Here is a 19,011-nt window from a genome sequence, read left to right as displayed (position 1 = left end):
CTCCACTGCCTTATAAGTGTGGTCGAAAAAGAAAAAAGATATTCTGGGACTGTAAAAGGGTCTTTGGGGATGCCATTTTGAAAAGACAAGGACAGAATTCTCTCAGATGGCCTCAGAGGACGCGTGTTTTCCAGAGGGAAAGCTACGTGGGCAGATACGCGCTACGTGGGCAGATACTCGAAGTCAGCACCTACCCGAGCACCAGCAAGGCCAGCATGACCTTTCTCACCAGGTTTGCCAGGATCACCCTAGAATAAAACATTTTAGAAAAGGACACAATGTCAAATTAACCACGACAATTCTGAAAGGTTAATTTCTTGCTTGCTTTGCTTTTCTTAGGTTCCTAGTCTTTGAATTCTGTCCGCTAGGGCACGTCCCGCCATCTCGCAACTCCAAGTGCAATGAGGCCCACCTGCGTCTGCAGGGGCACAAGGTCTGGAGGCGGATCCCCATCGGTGTGCAGTGATACCCTGGAGAGCGGCTGCCACTGCGCTAAGGGGCTTCCAGTGTTCTTGTGGTGAAAGGGACCCCCTGCCCTTGAGGTCCAGTGGACAGACGGCAGCCGGGAACCCGGGATTTGGTGAACGTGCTGAGGGAAGAGGGTGTGGTGTGCTTACGGTGGGGCCTTTGGGTCCAGGGAATCCGATGTTGCCAGGCTCTCCTCTTGCTCCAGCTGGGCCGATCGGTCCCGGCCTGCCGTCAATACCAGGGAGACCCTGAAAGCAGAGTTTATTTAAAGTTCACTCAGCATCGACTGGGGTCTCCCGACCTCAAGCCGGGGATGCTCCCGTAGGAAGGAACAGAATCATCCTCGGAACACACAGAGCTTCCTGGTATAAAGTGTCAACGAATTATGAATCCATTTTGCTTTTCTAAATAGGATGTCAGTACACACACAGCCGAGTCAATCTCAGATGTACCCAATTCCCTCCTTCCCCTCCCTTTCCAGACCCTCGTCACCCTCTTCAATTTTCCCTGCCCTGTTTTTTTCCCCCTTCCCTCCTTCCCGTCCGGCGTTCATCTGGACTCCATAATTACAATCTATTACTTTGCGTTCCCAGATGATGTATGTGGCTGATATTTATTTTCGGTGTGTTCATGTATAAATAAGCCGCAGAACAGACTTGATAAGAGCGCAAGAAGCGTCCTTGAAAATATAATGGAAAATGAGCAATTCTTACCATGGGACCTTCTTTACCAGCTGGGCCAATATTTCCAGGGGCACCAGGAAAACCCTATAAAGTAAATGAGGATGCTTTCATGTCGGCACTTTAACTTACATACTCGAGGCTCCAATTTATTAAAACCTCACAAAAGCGCTTCCCCTCACCCCACCCCCGACTTTTCGTTTGTTGCCCAGGGAAAACCGTTATAGGGGTATTAGCCACTAGCTGGGAGCTATGAAAAGAGCTCTGAAATCTTTCTTCTCTCTGTTTTTTTTATACCTTTCCTTTCATTGGAGTTTAGTGCCACAGACTCATTTATGGAGATCTCAAGAAACTGGGAAGCAACATACTATATGGGCAAAATGTATCATGTTCTTTACCTCATAGTAGAAAAACAAATACTTTCAGTAAGCAATTTTCAAAGTGGATTTTTTTATTGCTACATTTGGTGTCTTTATTACTTGTTTATGGTACAATTACAGATGATATTCATCCATAAGAGATAATGGAGGCAAAAAAAAAATCACTCTATTGCTATGGATTAGAGTGTCTACGAATCTAAAGGTCATTTCTCCATGGCTAGTGTGATGCTGAATACATTAAAGCATTTTGTGATTGCTGGAAAAATGATTTCACTTATGAATCTAATACACTGATAATGTATAGTCCTAATACGTTTCATGGACACCTTATATAAAACTCACAAATTGAGATAAAAGATTCATGCTGATAGGAGAACCAACTTAATTTGGGTATATTAAAATAAATCTATTCTTCAAAAAAACCTCACAACCATTGGATCAAGTAATAAATAAGCAATTGATGAACTAACCAAATTCGTAAAAATATCTCTGGGCTTTGATAAAGTTAAATTAAAAAGGCAACCATCAGCAAATCTACTAACAGATTTACTTTGGATGATTCTTTTTTTTTTTTCTTTGTCTTCTAATATTAATCATCCCTTTCAAAAAGGAAACAGTGCCAGGTATGACTTGCTCCAAATCAATCTGAAACTTACTCGGGGTCCCATGAGGCCAGGCTCTCCAGGGCGACCAGAATCTCCATTGGGACCTCGGACACCAGCAGGGCCCGTTGGACCACGAGGGCCGGGAGGACCCTAATCAAAAGAAGGGAGAAGGAAGGATGTTAAAGCAAATGACAGCCCCACCAAAAGAAGCATCAGATTCCTTCACCGGGAGTGAGTAATGGACAGCTTACCATGACACCAGCTCTGCCATCAGCTCCAGGAAGACCACGAGAACCAGGACTTCCCTGTAAGAAAGGACACGAAACAGGAAGGATTGGGAAAAACCCCTGAATCCCATAGGGCAGTGTTTACTGAGACATGGCTTGCATGCAAGAAATCTTGATGCCCTGAAGGGAGAGATACAAACAAAAAAACCAAGCCAGAAAACTTCACCCAAACCTCAAAGGAATGTGTAGAGGAGGCATTCTACAAAAGTAGGTCAGCATTGTTTCCAGACCAAACTGAGAGTCACTGGTTTAATAAAAGAGATGGAAAGCAGATGTTCCCCTCATCTAGAAAATGCACTCAGTGGTTCTGACCAATTCCCAATGAAAGGGTGTCCTCAGATCCCTCTGGCATGTCAGGGTGTCAAGAACATCTGGAACCTACTCTCAGCCCAGGAGGTCCAGAGGGGCCAGCAGATCCAGCTTCACCATTGGGGCCTCTCTTTCCTTCTTCACCACTGGGACCAGGAGGACCTTGGGGCCCAGCAGAGCCCTGTTTCATGAGAAAAGCAAAAGAGGAGAGAATAGGAAAAATCATTTTTTTGCGTATCTAACCAGACAAAAAGTAATCACTTTTTTAAAAAAGTAAAAATATGACTTTTTAGATCAAACAAGTAATAAATCCATAAAATTCGATCATAGAACTACTTACGGGCTCACCCTTGTTGCCACTCTCTCCTTTGGAACCAGCTGGACCAGGCTCACCCTAGGGTTCAATACAAAATGGCGGTCAAAGGAAAAACAGGTGTCACAGCTCTTTCACAGACCAACATCTTGGAATATTTATGGATCAAGATAAAGAGAAATGTGTGTCCAGGTTCACATTCAAAGAGCTGATGGGACTGGCTTCATGGAACAGAGAAGAGCAATATAGAAATCTACCTCACTGACCTCTGGGGAGTGTTCCAGGATAGCAGGAGGGGTGTGTGTGTGAGAGAGAGACACACAGACACATAGACGGACCAGACATGTACAGGCACTCATAGAAGTAATATACACTAAAAATGCTCAGGAAAGAAAAAACCAAAAATGTGAAGACCACAAGAAGTTGAGATGGTGACAAAATGACAGCCAAGTTGGCCTTTCAAGATGATGGGAGCTGCAGCCATGACCACTTACCACTAGTCCTCTGGCCCCAGTAGCACCAGCAGCGCCAACAGGGCCAGGAATTCCACGGGGTCCAGGGAGGCCGGGAGCGCCAGCAACGCCGGGCAGGCCCTGTGGAGAGAATGTGGCATGGTGGGTCCTGAGGCGCTGGGCAGACGAGGGGGCGTGTGCTCAAGTGCGCCTAAAAGCAGAGTGGTCCCGGGTGGCCAGATACTCACAGCAGCTCCCTTAGCACCAGTCAGGCCATTGGCTCCAGGGTTGCCCTGTGAGGAAGAAGAGAGGAGGAGGTCATCAGTCAATGGGAGTGTTTCTGTTCTTTGACCCCACCTTCACTCCTTCTGCCTGCTTCCACTCCATGAGGCTGATGACGGTGGCTACTTACAGGAGGTCCAACGGGGCCGGAGACACCTGGAAGACCCACTTCACCACGGGGACCCGCGGGACCAGCAGGACCAGGGTTACCGACAGGTCCAAGTTCACCCTAAAAGAGGGAATGACACAAGGCATTGGTCTGCAGATAATTAAACAGCATATCTCCATTTTTAAGCCCCCAAGTTCCACGAGCTTTCTTCGGAACTGCAATCATTTCCCTCATCTCATTTGGTACCACCGATTTGGATTGGGGTTCCTATTTTCCTGGCCTCGTTTGGCCATCTTGGGTACCTACCATCTTCACCTACCTCTGTCTCTCTGTGATAGACACTCTGGTTCTTGGCTAGTCAGTCCTCACTAGTTTGGGAGTATATCCCAGAGGGGTCCCATAAAATAAAGTTCTTTGTTGGCTTCTGTATCTATGTTCCTGAGCTCAAGTACAGAGACATGATCCATATCAAGCTTTAAGTGAGAAAACGGGTCATTCTACATCCATTCTGAAAGGGGCATTCATTAAGCTCCCTGTGGTGTAATTTCCTATCTGCAAACACAGGGCCTGTCTTTCACATCACAGTAAGAAATGGATCAAGGTAATGACAATGGTTGGCAGTGTTTTTACCTTGGGGCCAGGAGCACCAGGGAAGCCTGGAGGGCCAGCAGACCCAATAGGACCCTGAAACCGAAGTAGAATATGGTAAGAAACTGCTTCCCAGCAAGTTAACAACACAACAAGACCAGAAGATTAAAGTGGCTTAGAGTGGCTTGATCTTATTCAATACTGGCAAAGAGAAAACGGACAGTCTGTTGCCATTAATACCAAAGGGGATACATTCAAGGTATCCAAGGGGACGTAGATTTTACTTTATGTAGCAATGAAGAGCCCTGGGGACCATAGTACTTATAAATAGAACCTTTGAGAAACCACATAGAACATTTGGTAAGATGTCTAAAATGGTATTATTTTTACAAATTAATAAAGAAGATAGTTTCCATCCCAAATTCTCAACCCTTCCCAAATTCTTCAGTGTCAAAACTTACAGCAGGACCCACAGGACCCACACTTCCATCACTTCCACGGGCACCCTATGAAGAAAATAAGGAGACAAAGTCAGAGGAAAATTAAGCAGCAGTTATTAGAATAATTTTTAAAAGGATAAGGGACAAAAACAGAAGCACTCACAGCTGGACCAGGGGCACCGACACGTCCTCTCTCACCAGGAAGCCCACGGGCTCCCTAGAAGCAGAAATATTTTCAATGAAATCCACAATGCTAATTTTTAAAATGTCACAGGCATCATTTGCTTTGTCCAATTTCCAACATGCGCAAGAATCCACTAGAAATAAATAGGTCTTGTTCTAATTCCAACTAAAAGGTAATGGATTTCAATTAAGTATGCAGAAGGTTATTAGAAACATATCAAAGAGTACAATGCCGAGGGAAATGGTAATTAGCAAAAACATGAAAGAAGTTCCAGCTTGCACAGAGGATATACATTTAGATTTACAATCAAGTCATCGATACTTACTGTTTGACCTGGCGTTCCATTTTCACCAGGGGCACCGGGTTCACCCTACGTGGAAAAGAAGGACTGAGTTTTTGTTCATTACAGGATATCAGTTTTTGGTTTTTTTTTTTCTGATTGGGTCATTTTTACCCTATTATTTTATTTTATTTTATTATTATTATTTTTTAAATTTTTTATTTGACAGACAGAGATCACAAGTAGGCAGAGAGGCAGGCAGAGAGAGAGGAGGAAGCAGGCTCCCCGCTAAGCAGAGAGCCTGATAGAGGGCTCGATCCCAGGGCCCTGAGATCATGACCTGAGCTGAAGGCAGAGGCTTAACCCACTGAGCCATCCAGGCGCCCCTACCCTATTATTTTAATTTGAACCATTTATATATTTTGTAACATGTCTTACACAGATAGACTTTCTCAATTATGCCAATCCATAAAATTTTAAATTTCTAAAATATGCATTTTTAATATAGATAATAGCAGATACGAGAGTACTAGGGAGATGTGGTCATTTGAGGGTTATGTAACCCAGCTCTAATATTTCCCCTTAGATTTTGGGTATCATTTTGACTAGGCTTATGTATCAGGAATGATATCATAAAAAGAGATGGCAGAGAATAAATTGCTTTCAATAGAACCATATTTACCCTCTTTAAAGTTATTCTTAACATTCAGTATTTTCATTTTTGTAAAATATGCATAGAAATTTAAAGCTTTGTAATATTTTTCAAAGCTGTCTTATTTATTTCCAACCTATATTCTTATCTTGAGTAAAAACCACGCTACTGGCAGGGGAGGGGGAGCAGTCATTTAATAAAATGGCACATGTGAAGGAACTTTGCTACTAAGGAATCTGATTAGGGTCTGGAAGAAACAGATTTCACAGACCCTTTAGGAACCATTCATTTCGAGGCTTCTATGTCAAATGTATTCTTTGGGAATAAGCAAAAAGTTGTTCTTTGAGAGTCAGAACTTCTAGCCTCTGCCCTCCTAACTACTAGATGTGTGACTCTGGACAAGTCACTCATTCTCTCCATGCCTCAGTTTCCCTCATTTGCAAAATGAGCTCCTTTTGGTGTTAACATTTTATGATGCTGGGACTAGTAGGCTGAGCTATTACATTAGGCTCTAGGGAGAATGAGTTTGACCTTATCCATTTGTGTGGCAGCTGGAAAGTTAGAACAGATTCTCCATATTCATGTTCATTTCTAATCCCGCTAGTATTCGTTACTCATTAATTTGTAATTACGTTGGTATTCACTTTAATATCACATTATCTCCTTAATAGGAGAGAGAACATTTTATAGTTGAAAACGCTGTCAGAGAAGAGCCTAGCCAAGAGATAACACACTTCTGAGACTTTAATTACCTAATTAAAAATTTTTTGAGTGTGCACAGATAAATCACAGGAAAGAGGTTGAAAAGTGTATTGTGACATGAATGTACCTATCTAATTAGTGCATGGCAAAGGAGAATTCACAGTTTAAAATAACATAGCGTTCCAATATCTGATTATATGTTTATTTACTTTTATTTTGGCTACAGAGATCAGCTGAAATTGGAGGATAGGAAATGAAGGAAGAAACTATTGACATTATTTCTATCTCAACTGTTTAACAGCTATTGAAGTAAAGAAATAGTATTAATAATTGGACTTTTGTCACAGAATCCCATAGCCTCACCATTGAGGCTCTGAAGTACTGAAGAGGAAATAAGATATTCTTTGGAATATGAGTAGTCTTCACTAAAAGTATCCCTTCTGAGGGTCATGGGGAATTAGAGTCAATTTAAAAAAACAACAACAACAATGTTCTGGCTTAGTATTTACCTTCACACCTGGAGCGCCGGGCTGTCCCTTCAATCCATCCAGACCATTGTGTCCCTGAAATGCAAATCCTTATTATTAAAATGCCATTCCATCACAGTGCTTGGTCAAATCCTGCCCTCACCCGGGGATGACCCCTTCTGTGCAAGGGAGGGTCCAGCCGGCCAGGCCAGCCGGCCTCGGCCTCGAGAGGCAAACTTGCTCCATTTGCCCCAGGTAAGCCTCCTCTCTGCACTTGGAAGGGAAGGAAATAGAATTAGATGCTCTCTCACAGCCTCTCCCTCTTAAATAATTTTTACCATTTTCAGATGGTTTTAAGTACCTCTTAAAGTCGTACGCCTTTTATACAATTTTCTCCGTAGGGATCCTCATTTCTTGGAAGCTGGGAGTGCACGGAGAAAAGTGCATCCCACCATACTTTTCAGCCATCTGAACTCTTCTCTAACTCTCTTTACTTTGGCGAATTCCAAGAATTTGGAAGCAAGTATGTGTCACCCAGGAGTTTAAATATAGTCGAGGCTTTTCCTAAAAGCATGTACTCTCTGGGTAAAGAATGTACTCACCCGAATGCCCTTGAAGCCAGGAAGTCCAGGGGTCCCAGGGAAACCACGAGCACCCTTAAAAGGAAACACAGAAGACGACAAATCATGTTTTCATTCTAAATTAGAAAACAATGATTTCTTCCCTCCAAAGTATTTCTTCCCATTGAAGTTCAAACTTGGAATCAAAGACTAGGATATTTTAAGCGCACCCACTTGTTCTCACTTGAGTAACACTAGGCTATTTGAGCAAAACAGGATTTAGTTTACGCAAGCTTGCTGTCATTAAAACGACATTCCTCGAACTAACAAACACTGTATGCATTCTTGACTGGGCTCCCTGCTTGGTCAGATGCTTTCAGTGAGTGGTACAAGCAATCCAACATCTAGGTGACCGTTTAGACCGATACCAGTTTTACCATCCACCTTGCATGGGAGACGCCTCTGACGTCTGGGCTGGAGACCCCGGGATAAAAAGCTTACCTGTGGTCCAACAACTCCTCTCTCACCGGGTCGTCCAGGTTTTCCAGGGTGACCCTAAAACATGAAAGCATCGTAGGGTCAGCCTTTTCTTGCTAAGCCGTCAGATCAAAGTTGGAACATCTTGGTTTTAAAGATGAGGGAAAAAGGCATTCTATAAAGATGTGGGTCCGAATACATACTTAATGGACAATGAATTTCCCAAAATACAAACAAACAAAGATTTCATTAAAATAACATCTTGCACATGGGGTGAGTTATGTCGGGCACATCCAGCTTTTGGCAGAATACTTCATTTAAATCCAGAAACTCTTGTCGAGGAGGGAGTGTTTAAATGGCATTTTGGAAATGCTTATGAGTAAATACTCACATCCTCCCCAGCCTTGCCAGGAGGCCCAGGTGGACCACGAGCACCCGCAGGACCCTGTAGAAAACAGGAGACCAGTCATTTCATTGAGGTTATATTAATAAACATCTTGAAGAAACATAATCTACCACAATGGGCGAAAATGTACTCACAGTTTGACCAGGTTCACCGGGCTCACCAGCAGGTCCTTGGAAACCTTGGGGGCCCTAAAAGAAACCAGTACGTTATACTCCACACATCTCTTTAATTCTGGCTTTTTCCAGAAGAAAGGTTACCAGCTGTGGGTACTTACAGGAGCGCCAGATGCACCAGGTGGCCCTCGAGGTCCCATCAAGCCCTGAAAAGAGGACAAGTCTTAGCACTAAGAAGTTATTGAGGCTTTGGTTTGAATTGGAGAGCACTGGCATAGTAGTGCCACCGACATTTTGTGGTAGACAAACAGAATTGTCCTGGTTTTATTTCACAGTTTTTGTTTCTGCCAGGGAGGCTCTTACAGACCAACATTTCCTCCACTATTTCTCTGTCTTTGCTTCTGCCTTTTCTCCTACCCAAATCAGCAGAACCCAGTTGGGTGGGTGGCCACAGGTTCCTTAAATTTGCAGACATCTGGGCTGATCGAGATTGCTCTAAAGCAATGAATTGGAGCCGTGTGCACAGTATGGAATATACAACCGCCTTCTGGGCCGTGGGTGAAGCATTTCCATTCGGATTGCCTCCATCATAGGTCATCTCCTCCTGTCATATTTAGTGAAGAAATTGATATTTTTCTTGCCGCAAGGGTCATCAATTGAAAAGGATCAACAGTCCTTCTTAATGATTAGAGGGAGGTTTGTTATGTAACCTTATAGCTCCTTTTAGGGCTGCTAGGGACTGATGAAAATGTCAGACCAAAGCTGAGGTAGTGAGGGGTGAAGGAAAAATGAAACATTATTGAAACATCCTCCTAGAAGGGTCTAATGTTATTACTGAAACTGTGGCCCACACCCACAGCAGATGGTTCTTCCTTTTGTTTTTCCTTCTGTCCCAGGCAAGTAGAGCGAGACAGTGTTACTAGTTTGTGAGTTAAATCCACATTCTTGACTCCCCTTGGCAGTAAGCAGGTCTGTGCAAGATCTCTTGTAGGGGCCAGCTCCTTCATGCTGAAAATATTGCATAGGCAAGTCTAGGGTAATTTGTTCATGACACATCAACCATGGGGACTCTGCAGGCAAGTCTGCCCCACGGTATTAATGCCTAGAGTGAAATAATATGGATTTTATTAAAAAGCAGCTCATCTTAATTATAAGAATTATTTGTTTGGTTTTAGAAATTGCTTCCACATTAAAAGAAACTGTCACTTTTCAATCAAAATAATTTTTTAGGTATACATTAAAAATAATTTTCTTTGACACCATGAATTTTTAATTATATTTATTCATTTTTCTGCATATTTGCAACAATTTCATTTACATAAAAGGTAGTTTATTTTGTGGAGGCTGTGAGACGGACGATGATTACTCATTAATTCAGAGAAGAACCCTGTGGGGTTTTAGAGTTATTGATTTTCCAACATGGAAAATTATTTTAATACTTTATTGCTGCCTATCTTTCTTATTTGTGAACCACATATCTGTTGATTACATATGTCTGTGACTGTGTGGGGATGGTGCAAGCTTAAATTATATTTCACTGATATTTAAAAGTGAAACACTCTGTTTTGTGCCCCCCAGAGAATGTTCCAAAGTCAGGGGAATCTGAAATCCATATTAATTTTCTGGGCTTATGTAGGCTATTTTATTAGCATTTTACTTTTTTTTCCCCTTTAGCTTCTTCCTGAGACATAGGTACTGCTTTAAAGCTGACTAATGTTCAGCATTAGCTGAAATGGCTAATTTCAAATACCCAATACAAACAAAGCCAAAGAAAATCTCTACTTCTTCATTTTAGATATGGATGTTTGAAAATTACCAGAAAAATCAGGAAATTGGAAATCATCAATTAAAGGCACATTACTTCTTAAGTGAGAGTTTTAATTTACACAAAATATTATCTTGCCCTTACAGTAGATTAGCTTACTGTGGACCATTAGGTCCAACCGAACATCTTCTTTTGAAGACAGAGCACTGAATGTACTGTCCAGGTGAAATTTATACTTTATAGACCATGTTAACGTTAAATTGCAGTGTTTAATTAACTTAATATTTTTAGTTCCAGCCATTTTTGCCTTTATTTTATACATACTAGTATATATTGTGCATGCTCATATTATTTTTTTTTTCTGACAATCTTATTAATGCTTATTGGAAGGCTCGCTTGTTAAAGATACACCATCATCATCGTAATCATGCAGGGAACTTTTCTAGCTATTACTCAAATTATAGGATATGTTGCTGACTATTTGTGCTGAGTGATATGAATGCTAAATTATACTCTTATTCTCTTCTGTATGGATTTATAATAGACTAAAAAGGTATTAATCAAAAGGTATTAAAAGAAACATTTCCAGGGGTGCCTGGGTGGCTCAGTGGGTTGAGCCGCTGCCTTCGGTTCAGGTCATGATCTCAGGGTCCTGGGATCGAGCCCCACATCGGGCTTCCTGCTCCGTGGGGAGCTTGCTTCCCCCTCTCTCTCTGCCTGCCTCTCTGCCTACTTGTAATCTCTCTCTGTCAAATAAATAAATAAAATCTTAAAAAAAAAAAAAAAGAAACATTTCCAGTACTGTTAACTCCTTGAGGGAGGGTGAGATTCTGCCATATTCACGGCGACATCCCTAGAGCCCTAGTACGGATGCTGTTCTGAAGAGCTCACTGAAGGCGCCTGATAAATAGTTGCTGAATAAATTGATGTTTTATTCAAGTACTAGATACGTGAGACACGATGTCGTTGATTATCAGATATCCTGCCTGAAGGCAAGTCCTAGTTTTGTCATTAACCACCTCCATGGCCCTAGAAAAGTTTAAACTCTCTCGTATAGGACAAATGGGTGGGGCATCTGGCTGGTTCAGTCGGTTAAGCCTCCAACTCCTGGTTTCGGCTCAGGTCATGACCTCAAGGTCCTGGGACTGAGCCCCACATTGGGCTCCACACTCAGCACAGAATCTGCTTGTCCCTCTCCCTCTGCTCCTCCACCCCCCACTCAAATACATATATAAATAAAGAAATCAATAAAATATTTTTTAAAAAATGGGCTGGACTAGAACTTGCTATTGCTTTCCAGCAAGTTTATAGAACTTAATAGCTCTGCGTTTCTACAGGTTGCTTAAAATTCTGAGCAATGTTAAAGGATACAAAAAAATTAATCAGAGTGATCACTCTTTCAAATTAAATTGATTTATCTAAACTATAGTTACTATGTCCAGAGATTATTTACACACTGGACACACGTTTTAGAGAAAATTCAACCCCCAGATGTAGGCTTAGATTCTTGTAGATCTGAATACAAAAGGACTTGTTGCCTTCATCTGATCGAAGTATTGAGTGTTAATCTAGGTAGTTAAGGAAATGGCAATGTGAAATTTTTTACATAGAAACAAATTCTCTATTCAGTAATTTTTTTGGCTAAGATTAAAATGAGGGAAGCATACCATTGGTCCAGGGCCAAGGCCAACTCCTTTTCCAGGATCATACTGAGCCGCAAAGTTCTAGAGAGGAAAAACACATCATATAAAAATTACCAGCTCTGTAGTTCATTTTCTCATCCTACTTCTACAGATTTTTATGTTGTTATTTAAAAAAGGGAGTGATATTTTTATAAACTTATTAGTTTATAATTCCATATTGAGCTAAGTACCTAAAAAGTCAGGAGAGAATATAAGTTTAAAATGGAGTCCACACCTGGTTTGAAGTGGGAAGCTTCCTTACCTCATCTTTTCAAACCCTTTCTGCTCTACCAATCACCTCTCCCCCCTCCTACCCTCTAGCTCTACACTGAGAAAGGGGAGCTTTCTAAACTTTAAGTCCTTGGAGACTCCTGAGAAATTGAGCAGAGACCGATAGGTCACCTTTGCATTTCCACCTGTTGTCCCGCTCCTCTAGAACTACACAAAAGTGACTGAGAGGACTTTTTCTTGCTGGAGTTTCAAAAAAGGATATAAAGAGTTTTCAAGTTTAGAGGAAAATTAAATTAAAATGCCCCTTGGAAGATTAAACTTTTAAAAAATAGTTCACAGTAATAACTTTACTGTTAAAGATCTCTCTTATAGTAGTAGATCTATTAAAGGAGGTGCTTTTTAATGCACTCAGTAGATAAGCAATCATAATAAGATCTTCTGGGGGAGAAAGGTCTTATTTTACTGGCATACAGTTGGATATTAGAATCGGGCTCCTGATTCATAGTGCTAACCAATTAAGCAAATATGTTTTCCTTCCTGCAGTGAGGCCATTTGGCACTCATACCATTGTTAAAGACATAAAGCTAAAAGAAGATATTAATGAAAAAGGGAAATGTACTTTTCTCAAATTAGTTTCAAGCAAATTAAACCTAAAACTACTTTGAATGTTGGTTCAGCAGACTTCAAGCCAAGGAGAATAAAAAGAGTAGGATGTTTGTGAAATTGCTGAAGACCAGGGATTTCACTTATAATTCAATCTAATCAAACTCTTTAATAATGCAACACCTCTTATTTGTGCCCTACTGATGAAAGATATTAAATCCCCAAATTAAATAATAGTCGTGAGGGCTGCAGCTACCTTCAGTGAACACAAAGACCAGTTCTGTAACTGACAAGGGCTCACAAAGAAACCAGGCAAAGCAAAATCTTGAATGAAGAAACCAAAGAGATGAAATAAAATGTACTAATATCCAAATAGCAGATTCTCCCTTAACTGTTAAAAATAAGCTCCACAATGAGCCTTCTTTCAATAGAGGTAGAAGACACTGAAGTGAGCTAAAAGTTAGCAGTACTTAAGACGCCTTACCCCGCCAAGACCAGGGGGGCCAGGAGGTCCAGGTGGACCAGGAGGGCCTGGGATACCATCGTCACCATCTCTGCCTGGTGGGCCTGGTGGACCCTGTTTTGTAAAAAGCAAATTCGGTCGTGGTTAGACAGACCCCCATATAAACCTGTACGTATAAAAGGAGACCTAATATATGCGGTAAGATCAGTGGTTCAGACCTTTCAATGTGCAAGGGGTAAGGAAATTTAATATGCCATATTTGTCATCGATTGAACTTCACTTATGACGTGGGTCTTTCTTAGAAGGAGGTTTAGTGACTGATACACAAAGAAGACACAGGGCAGACTAGTTCCACTGGAAGAGGGATAGCTCAGCCTTTGAATATTAATTCAAAATGGAGCTCCAGGATTCAAATAAAGATAGAAATTATAGCTACCATTTATAATTCTATAAATCTCACATGGAGATCAGTGCACAGTGGTGTTCTCTGTATATTGATTGTCAGTTTCAGATTGATGAACTTACTCAACTGTTTTGGTATACTGTGTATGAATGGTAGATTAGTTGATAGGATAATAAAGTCACTTTATCACAAGGTAGAAAATCTTGCAGACTTCCTACCGTTAACACTATTCATGTCGTTACAGTAATTTACTGACATAATGCCACCTCTACTAGACTGTTGGGAGTGGAATACATTTTAGACTGCATTTCCCAATAGATATTAGATATAGGTATTTATATATTGGCAAAAGTGTCATATAATGTAGCTGTACATGCCAAATAAGCAGAGCAGAGAGATCTAAGAATACCATGAATAAATCGTAAACCTAACTTGCACATTTACGAATTTAGGCAGAAGCATGTTGTTGACTGCTGTTTCACTACTATTCCCGGGCTTTGTAAGAGATCTTGCTTGAAAAGCAAACAAAACGTGTGCAAAGAGAGGACTGTGGGGGTAGGTAGATGCATGTCCATTATGCATAAGTTGGACAAGTCAACCGAAAACAAAGACAAACCAATGCAAAGAACATGGCTGGTTTTAACAGCTTGGCTTTCTAAAAAGATAATCTTGATTTAGAAAAATAGTGATTATATATAATAATTCTCATTCTCCTCTTCTGCAGGGCATTATCTGCTTAAAAGTTGGTGCAAATATCTCAATACATGATAATCCTGTGAACCATCTAAACTGTAGTTATTCAAATATGGTCCAAAGCTTTTTAACAGTTCAAAAATTACACACCCTTTCTCCACGTGGTCCTCTATCTCCAGCTGGGCCCTGTGAGGAAGATACAAACAGCAGAATAATAAATGTCTAAGTGATTTACAGTGAATGAGAAAGCAGTCTTGACAATAATTAGTCTGTAAGACTGATCTAAACACTGTGTTATTAGAAAGTAGCTGTAAAAATGGCATAATACAATAGAAAAAGTTACATTGTTTTTATTATAATTACATGTAATGTTTTCAACCTGGGAGACTAGAGGCTGCAGTCTCCAGTCATTAGGCCAATATTATAACTACTATTTTTAGAAATATGATTTCTGTGGATAAAGTTATCATTTTGTTACACTGTTAACAGTATATTTAAAAAGCCCTTTAAAATAAACTTTCATTTACTACCTATAATTAACATAATACTCCTTCCATCTCCAGAATTAAGTCTTTTTTTCTTTAGTATGTAAATCACCAGTTTGTATAATATAATTAGAGATAATTCTGGAAGAGAATAAAACTTGATTATCTTAAAAATCAAAGCTACTTTATTTTATGCTTTACTTAATGCATATCCATGTGAGCAAAATCTTGACAAAGTATTTTCCTTCTGTAGTTTATTATAAATTTAGTTAAATTAGAAGTTATTTTTGATCATTTCAGATATTATGGAAAAATATTAGACTCTTACCTTTCTTGCAGTTGCCTAGAAAAGAATAAGAAATAATTATGAGAAAAATTGTGTATTTTTTTAAATGGCTCCCATTTCTGTATAGTATACAAATATATCTACGGAGTACATACATTATGCATACCATTATTCCAAAATTTCAAAGTATGATTTCAAATTTTACCCACAAATTAAATAACATGCTCAGAACCAAAATGCATACTTATCTCTAATTATGCCTCAAATTCAATTCATGAGCTAAGAATTTGTTCCTAATACTCTTGCAAATGATTCCAAGGGAGTAACAAGATTCTCTAGCTCTGTGAAGTCTCCTGCTTCGCGGTAGTGGATGCTTAAAACCCAAACTTCCACTGGATTATTTATTCTGTTTCTTATGAGCATTCTTGTAAGGGTGGTCTCATTCAATAGCACCGCCCATTTTGGAAATTGGGGTGGGTACTTTCTAGGCAGCCAGCAAAGTTCGACTACCATAACTCTTGAGGATTTTCTTGGAAATCCAAATTGCTTCACACCACTGTAACCTTCTCTTCCTTCCCCAGAGAAGGCATAAGTGCGGCCAAAACCATCCCAGCATAAAAAAACAAATTCTAAAAGTAATTTTACTCACCTCTTGTAAAGCTGTAGAGGAAAGGGGAAAGAGGTAAATAATCATTAGTATCATTTCATTGATTCGTAGCAGCAATTGACAAATAGACATATTAGCCTATAAAATTGACTTACCTAATTAAAGGATCAAATGTATTTTTTATTAAGAATATTCTAATGACTTGGAAATTATGCAGGTCAAAAGTATGGCAGGGATCAGCAGGGTGATTTGTTTGCAATATTAATATGTAAATATATTTGGAATTATATTGTTAATTATTTACTATTTTATAAATGCTGTGAAATATTAATGTGTCCAAAGGATATTTCCAATGCATAGTAATTAAGTTGATAAACTGCATAGGTGAGTCGCTGAATGTAAGACCAGTACACTGATGAGGAAATAATTTATGGTGTAGATAGTTTCTGATACTTAAAAACCTAAAAAAGGGAAAACTTCGGGAACTTTGTTACCTAAATATTTCATTTTTTATAAAAGTTACCTAGAGCTTCATTGAGTTTATACCATTCTTAATGTCCTTTTTCAAAAGGTCTAATTTGCGAATTAGTCACTATGAAAATGGAGCCATTTAGACATTCGAAATTTTGCTTTACATTGGTTCACTTAAATTAGGTAAGGTCATTTTACCAATATATATCTCTTTTGTTCCTGAGAAGGAATTGCTCTGTATAAATGGAAAAACGAAAGATCTTGAGAAGTAATGGGAAAAACACACTGAAGTAATATCCCCCCCCTTTGCCATAATTGCTCTAAGACCTTAAAGACTGAATTCCTCTCCTACGGTAGAAAAATTATAGGTTAACACAGGATATAAGGGTGGCCAAGCTGGCAACGAGATGAATCACCCCTAAAAATTGCTTTAATTAGGTGGCCAAGAAGTGTGTCATTTGGAGTGAGAACATCTGTTGCAAGAGTCACAATTCAGGAGGGTGGACCACATCCAGCACTGATATTTAAGGGCAATTTATGAGAATTACTTTTAAATAAGGAAAATGATATGTTTACTTCATTGTGTCCATCAGTAGGAAGAATAATTATGCCCAGGCCTGATTAACGGAACTCCTTATGATTTTGGAAATTTGCCTTTTTATTACTCAGACTGAGCCATTTTGAAGAAATGTGTGTTTGGTAACTTTTATTCCAGACTGACATTGGCTGTTGGTCAGAAGGTGAGTTGCCTTTTTGTACCTTCAGACTTCCCTAGGTCTGTTTTCATCTTTCCTCGAGGAGCCCACTTTTTCCCCCATCCTCAGATCTCATATAAACAAAATGGGTAATGTGAATTTGTGCCATACAATCACTCATTAGTATCCACAGTGTGAGTACTGAAAGTGGACAAAGGGAGAAAACACACACACACACACACACACACACACACACACACACACACACAATGCATCGACAATGATGCAATGGTAGACACCGTGGCATGTGGGTGGAGCAAACTTTTCGGAGTGCTGGGTGTGGCCAGACACCCCTCCGACCCTATCAAGTCAGTATCTTTGGTAATTAGGTAGCCATTTTCAAGAAGGACCGATTTTCTTCTTTCTATCTTGACACAGAAGTCTGGTCATGAAACCTTTGGCTGAAAGTAGCCTCAGAGTCCATCTAATCTGCATTCTGCATGTTAGAAAAGGCTCAGTAGGACTTGCCCGAGGTCACATGGCAAATTAGGGGCCAAGTCATTGGAAAACCCCGGGTCTCTTGAGTTTCAGATCCGTGTTGATATTTTCCAACTTGCTGTGTTCAGAATGTCTGATTGTCATTAAGAACATGATAAAGAGGTAACTTGCAGGCTCAATGAAAGGCAAAACAGATTTTAATTAAATAATGTCACCATGTCCATGACCAGATAATAAATGGAGAAGCTAATTCTACTCTTCAGACTGTATTCATTCCAAGTAACATCATTTTCCTTCCCAGGATACACTCACTAGCCACCCGGAATGGCTTTAATCAGAAACGCAGGTCACCTCCCTTTGTAAACCTGTAGGGGTCTCTCTCATGGGGATTCCATTAGCGTAAGGCCTGGTCCCCTGTGCTTTCACTGTCCTCCCTCCAGAGGGCGCCTCATAGTTATCGTCATCATCCAGGCAAGCCTAAACCGCCCAGAGGAGCAAAGCCCTTAGGGGGTGAGTTCTACATGACTAAATTCAAGGGCTTTCTAAAGCAGGCCTCAAGTTTTACAAGGTGGGCATCAGTGCAGCCATGGGGCCCGATAGTTGTCAATATCTCACCCTTAGGAAAAAGCTTTCTGTTCTCTTTCGAGCCTCACTGATCAGAGGATCCAGATAAAATTAAGACTCACTTCGAGTTGAGAGAAAAGTTCCCTAACTTTGGGGGAGGGTTGAGTCTTTTCTGTTTTCATTTCTAAAATAATTTCCACGTTTCTCATAATTGCCTGCCTTTCTCCACATGCCAGGGAGCCTTCCCTCCAAGCTAGATCTAGACTTGACTGCAGGATTTCATTTTTCAGACCAGGGTGCCCACCCATCTAAACTTTCTCCCCCCACCCCCGGCAGCCCCCAACAAGCCCAAGGCACTTACATTGGCATGTTGCTAGGCACGACGTTACTGCAAGCAGCAACAAAGTCCGCGTATCCACAAAGCTGAGCATGTCTACCACTTAGACATGCAGACTCCTTGTGTCGCAGAGCCCCTGGGTCACCGGCGGAGGTATCACCTGGCGGGCGCAGGCATGCAGTCGTGGCTGGTACCTCCAACTTAGCCGAAACCTCCTGCCGCCTTGGTGCTAAAATAATAAAGCCCGGATCTGCCCTATTTATACGGCCAAAGTTTCTCTGGCCGGAGGGTGCCTCCAAAAGCGCCTCCACCAATCGGAAGGCTGGGGCTGGGGGCCCGGGCAGCCACAGCTGGGAGGAGACTGCGGGGGCGCAGAGGAGGGAGTGAAGGGGGGAGGGACGTGGCCACGGGGCTGGCTTCTTAAATTGGTTCCATTCTTTTTGAGGACGTGGACACTTTTGAGGCTTTCAAGGG

The 19,011-nt window shown here is 40.9% G+C and overlaps 1 protein-coding gene across 2 annotated transcripts in view; it reads right to left on the bottom strand.

The window, feature by feature from the left end:
• Positions 1–18,783, bottom strand: part of COL1A2 (collagen type I alpha 2 chain) — a gene marked incomplete at its 5' end in the record, with an annotated part of 36,013 nt that extends 17,230 nt beyond the window's left edge. Inside the window, 26 exons of one of the 2 annotated variants that reach the window (XM_080817967.1) lie at positions 195–248; positions 618–716; positions 1,182–1,235; positions 2,185–2,283; positions 2,385–2,438; positions 2,803–2,910; positions 3,070–3,123; positions 3,537–3,635; positions 3,743–3,787; positions 3,907–4,005; positions 4,516–4,569; positions 4,935–4,979; positions 5,077–5,130; positions 5,423–5,467; positions 7,241–7,294; positions 7,801–7,854; positions 8,260–8,313; positions 8,627–8,680; positions 8,776–8,829; positions 8,916–8,960; positions 12,187–12,243; positions 13,520–13,612; positions 14,745–14,780; positions 15,408–15,422; positions 16,015–16,025; positions 18,562–18,631. In XM_080817967.1, coding sequence (XP_080674093.1) covers positions 195–248; positions 618–716; positions 1,182–1,235; positions 2,185–2,283; positions 2,385–2,438; positions 2,803–2,910; positions 3,070–3,123; positions 3,537–3,635; positions 3,743–3,787; positions 3,907–4,005; positions 4,516–4,569; positions 4,935–4,979; positions 5,077–5,130; positions 5,423–5,467; positions 7,241–7,294; positions 7,801–7,854; positions 8,260–8,313; positions 8,627–8,680; positions 8,776–8,829; positions 8,916–8,960; positions 12,187–12,243; positions 13,520–13,612; positions 14,745–14,780; positions 15,408–15,422; positions 16,015–16,025; positions 18,562–18,631 — 1,560 coding nt within the window. Of the gene's footprint in view, positions 1–194; positions 249–617; positions 717–1,181; positions 1,236–2,184; positions 2,284–2,384; positions 2,439–2,802; positions 2,911–3,069; positions 3,124–3,536; positions 3,636–3,742; positions 3,788–3,906; positions 4,006–4,515; positions 4,570–4,934; positions 4,980–5,076; positions 5,131–5,422; positions 5,468–7,240; positions 7,295–7,800; positions 7,855–8,259; positions 8,314–8,626; positions 8,681–8,775; positions 8,830–8,915; positions 8,961–12,186; positions 12,244–13,519; positions 13,613–14,744; positions 14,781–15,407; positions 15,423–16,014; positions 16,026–18,548 lie in introns of both variants that reach the window. The other variant, XM_080817966.1, reaches the window with a different exon arrangement.
• Between the last annotated feature and the right edge of the window lie 228 nt (positions 18,784–19,011).

This window comes from Martes martes (assembly GCF_963455335.1).
Source record: "Martes martes genome assembly, chromosome: 11".
Taxonomy (NCBI): domain Eukaryota; kingdom Metazoa; phylum Chordata; class Mammalia; order Carnivora; family Mustelidae; genus Martes; species Martes martes.
The sequence above is the reverse complement of the archived record's forward strand: the minus strand, read 5'-3'. Positions and strand labels throughout refer to the sequence as shown.